Source organism: Arachis stenosperma, chromosome 5 (assembly GCF_014773155.1).
Source record: "Arachis stenosperma cultivar V10309 chromosome 5, arast.V10309.gnm1.PFL2, whole genome shotgun sequence".
In the NCBI taxonomy this organism is placed as follows: domain Eukaryota; kingdom Viridiplantae; phylum Streptophyta; class Magnoliopsida; order Fabales; family Fabaceae; genus Arachis; species Arachis stenosperma.
In genome coordinates, this window is record NC_080381.1 from 119510640 (window position 1) to 119514792 (window position 4153).

General features: G+C 39.4%; 1 protein-coding gene across 1 annotated transcript; it reads right to left on the bottom strand.

Moving 5' to 3' along the window:
• Positions 1-206: 206 nt before the first annotated feature.
• Positions 207-3506, bottom strand: LOC130981238 (protein FAR1-RELATED SEQUENCE 5-like). The gene is made up of 3 exons (XM_057904844.1): positions 3408-3506; positions 710-2941; positions 207-311 (listed from the first exon to the last, which is right to left on the bottom strand). Exons 1-3 carry the CDS (start codon positions 3504-3506, stop codon positions 207-209), a joined length of 2436 nt encoding a protein of 811 aa, XP_057760827.1.
• Between the last annotated feature and the right edge of the window lie 647 nt (positions 3507-4153).

Consider the following 4153-nt stretch of genomic DNA (forward strand, 5'->3'; position numbering starts at 1 on the left):
CGAAGGACTGTGTATCTGATATCATGGTACATATTTGGCTTCTATAGTTTGAATGGGAATTAGTAGTAGTGCAAGTGTGAAACACAGAAACAGGATAAGACAATCGCACAAACCATGGACAATAAAAGGAAGAACACACTGCAGAAAGTAAATGTTCATAGTTTTTAAGCAGAAACATCGACAAAAGTATGTCACAAACCAGAACATCACACAGAATCATAACAAAATGAAATAAGTCCTACGAAAGCTTCGACATGAACTAAGCTATACATCACCATTTGAATCATCATAACACCACCACAAATTCCAATCTGGCCAGCATAGACTTGCAAAAAAAAATCAGAACGAAATTTTAATACATCCTTAGCAACACACCACATGAGAAAGGAACCATTTAAACTTAGCAGCTGCTCATAGTACTTTGACCATCACGAGTCTTTCTCAACCTCTGACCATTCTTCCTATTCCCAGAACCTTGCAAATTCATTTTTTATTATGTACACAAATAAGACCCCTACATATCCATCTTTCATTATATACACAAATAAAATCCTATGGATATACACCAAAGTTCCTACTGGCTAAATTTGCATTTTAATAAAAGATGCTCCCCTTTATGGGTAAAAGAAAAATGGTCACTCCATAAAGGAATGCACAATTTCAATCATAGAATATGACAATATTTTAAACATGAATACAAACAACAAACCAAACGAATATGACTCACCGTGGCTGTTGTCTGTGATAACATCTCTTGATTGGTATCCTGTATAGCAACAGTCTCGGTAGGTAACCCATTCGGACACCTGGTGCGTCGGTGCCCTAACTCGCCACATGTGCTGCATTTCCGTCTCTTTATTCCTCTGGAACCAACTGGCTCGTGTCCACGACCAGTGCCCTTTGTGCGCACACCAACCGGATCACGCACCACATCTTGCTCCAAATTATCGGTTCCCCCAACAGCCGATCGTCCTACCCCATTCTTTAATTCCAACACAACTGTGTCCCCAACTACCTTCTCCAAATACACTTTAAAATCCTCGTCCCTCATAGATGCAACTGCAGCAAACCTCTTACAATGATGCAGGAACACCCCTACTCGACTCTTATAAAGTGCTATTGCATCACCGCCCTCGTCCACAATGCTTGGCTCCATGACGTGAACCTTGGCGGTCTTCGACCACCGCTGAAGAACAAGACTCTTTGGAAGAGAGGCAACATCTAATCGCACCAGCACTGCTAGTATGTGAACACAGGGTAGACCGAATGACTCCATCCTCAAACAAGTACAGTAAAAGGAATCGGTGCGGTGATCGTGTTCCACATTCCACTTCAACTCTGGCCTACGATACTTTTGTGTTACGTAAACAGATTTTTCCTCCATCTGCTTGCACTCCAAAATTGTCGTACGAACGCATCTCTTCAAGGACTCATGGTAACGAAAATATATTTCCCTCGTGTAATTAACTGCACCAGATTTTTCCAACTCTAGGAACTGAGTCTGAAGAACAGGGGTCCCATACAATGATTGAAAATCAAGCTCCTCCTCGTTATCTCTTAGGAAATCCACACAGCGCTGGAAGTTTGTTACAAACTCCAAGATCCCATACCGACTCTCCACAAACCGCCCTAACTTTGCATGCAATGACTCACAACGGGATGTTGTCCTTAGGCCGGCAAAAAAACACCCACGAATGTACGCGGTGGCCCATGATAACTTCTTCTTGTACAAATCCTTAACCCACTCGACTTCTCTGACCCCGCACTCTTCCACCATCGCCTCCCATTGCTTCTCGAACTCTTCAACTTCTATGTCAGCCAACATACAACTTCTCAAAAGCATTGTGAACCGCGGCTTGCACACATTCACAGTTGCATTCCTCAGTAGGTGCCATGCACACAACCGATGATGAGCTTCAGGAAATACTTCTTGAATGGCTAAGCGCATGGATCGATCCCCATCAGTTATTACCGCCTTAGGAGCTTTACTACCCATGCATTCCAAAAACTTTCTCAACACCCAAACATACGACGCTTGAGATTCACACGAGACCATGGCTGTGGCAAACACGCATGTCTGGTTGTGATGGTTGACCCCAGAAAACACAACAACTGGTAAATTGTACTTGTTTCGACCATATGTCGCATCAAAGGCAAGAACATCACCAAAGATCTTGTAATCATCCTGGCTACGCCCGTCGCTCCAAAAAAGGTCACACATATGTTGGTCTGGCCCAACTTCAAACCTCCAGAACATCTTCTCATCCCCCCTTGCACATCTCTCAAAAAACCTTAGAGCCGCATTCACATCAGCATTCCTTAAGGCACGTTGTCTCCTAACCTCATTGTACATATCTCTCTTTGTGAAAGGAACAAAGTTAAATCCGCCTGCCTGCGCAGCAATTGACTCATATATTTTTGGAATAGAAATTCCAACTTGCCTCAAGCTGTCCATATGGGCTAGATCAACATCAGAAATCTTCCGGTACGAAGGCAGGTATGGCACAAACTTTGCAGGTAGAAGATCATGGTTATGGTCATCTACGAAGCGTGAAACATACCAAATCCCGCTATCACCTTTCGGCTTTATCCTCATCTCCGCCAAACACCCACATCGCGTGACAACCTTGTGCTCTCGCTTTCGATCCTGCATCTCTAGCCATTTTTTGTCTCTGAAACCTTCTCTGTTGCATAAATACGTGTACCGAACTATTTCCCCTTTTTTATTTTTCAGTTTCTTTCCCTGCCTCATGGCAAAACCCTTCGCCCGGCTATATTGTTCATAGAAACGGGACGCCTCATTAGGGTTGTTGAATTCCATTTTCAATATCTCTGCGGCACTGTACATGACTGGTTCAGAGATGCCATTATCTTCTTCATCGCGATCCTCCAACGGTTCTCCCTCCTCTTCCGCTTCCATTCCAATATCCAGCGAGCTTTCCTGCAAAATGCAAGCACACTATGAAATCCCTTACTCTATTTCAACCACACAATAAACTGAACTAAATACTAATTTAAAATTTTTGCAATAATTCTATCACTCCAATTCGATTATTTCTATCATATACAATGAAGAGAAAATGATTATTTCCAGTCGCACGAAAAAAAATAATTTTTTTTCCACACGCTCCTTATTAATTTATTACTAGTTACCAATCCTAATGATTGCATTTACATATATTAATAAAAAAATGTGGTACAATATTTTCAATATTATATATTTATGTTTAATGATTGTTCTTTGAATGTCATCGAATAATTATTCATCTATTGTATTTTAATGGTAATAAAAGAAAAATTCTACACACAAATGGTGGTTCCATTATATGGTGTTTCATAGGCAATTTATAACACAGAGATGGGCTACTAACGAGTACATGCAAATTAACACAAAAAATTATTCATACCAATGTGTCGCAATGCCATTCACCACTTCCACTAAGGCCACCTACTGGCTCAACACCTCCAGTCTCGAATTCCGGCACTGTTCCGCTACATGACCCCATCTTGAATATCACTATCCCACGACCATCCACCAAGTTGTCTCACTAGGAACGGCATTCAACAATACTAAACAAATCAAGTCAAAAGAGTGAAAATCACAAGAAAATTGTGGTCCAAATTACTAAATTCAAAGAGTAAAAATGTTTTTTTTACTTAAGTAGGTTCACACTTTTAACTAATATCTTGGAGACTCACTTGCATAGAATAATGCATTTGAATCATGCAGATTTATTTCATTTATACATTAATTTGTTTTTATCGTCAATGTTGATCACACAAATAACTAACACTCTTGTAATATATTTCAGCTCATAATTCTGAAATTACAATAGTTTTTTATTTTACACACCAGACACCACCAAACAGTACATATGAATTTAGCTTGCAACAGGAATTTTCATAGTTATTCATAATTTATTTTAAATAATGATATTATATGCTAAAAAGTAGTAGACAAGAGGAATAAGATATAAGTTTTCATTCAGCTGTGAACTGATATTGACTTGGTTAACAAACTAAAATCACCAATTTTTTAGAATTCTAAATCATATATCCAAAGAAGAATCTTAAACTATAGTTACAAGAGATAATTTACATGAATTCATGTAAACAAAACTGGACATGAGTGATTATGATATTCCTAAAACAT

Coding starts and splice junctions, on each gene's coding strand:
- LOC130981238 (XM_057904844.1), bottom strand. CDS start 3,506: ATGGGGTCATGTAGCGGAACAGTGCCGGAATTCGAGACTGGAGGTGTT. Junction 2,942..3,407: donor AATGGCATTGCGACACATTG/GTATGAATAATT, acceptor TGCATTTTGCAG/GAAAGCTCGCTGGATATTGG. Junction 312..709: donor CGGTGAGTCATATTCGTTTG/GTTTGTTGTTTG, acceptor TATGCTGGCCAG/ATTGGAATTTGTGGTGGTGT.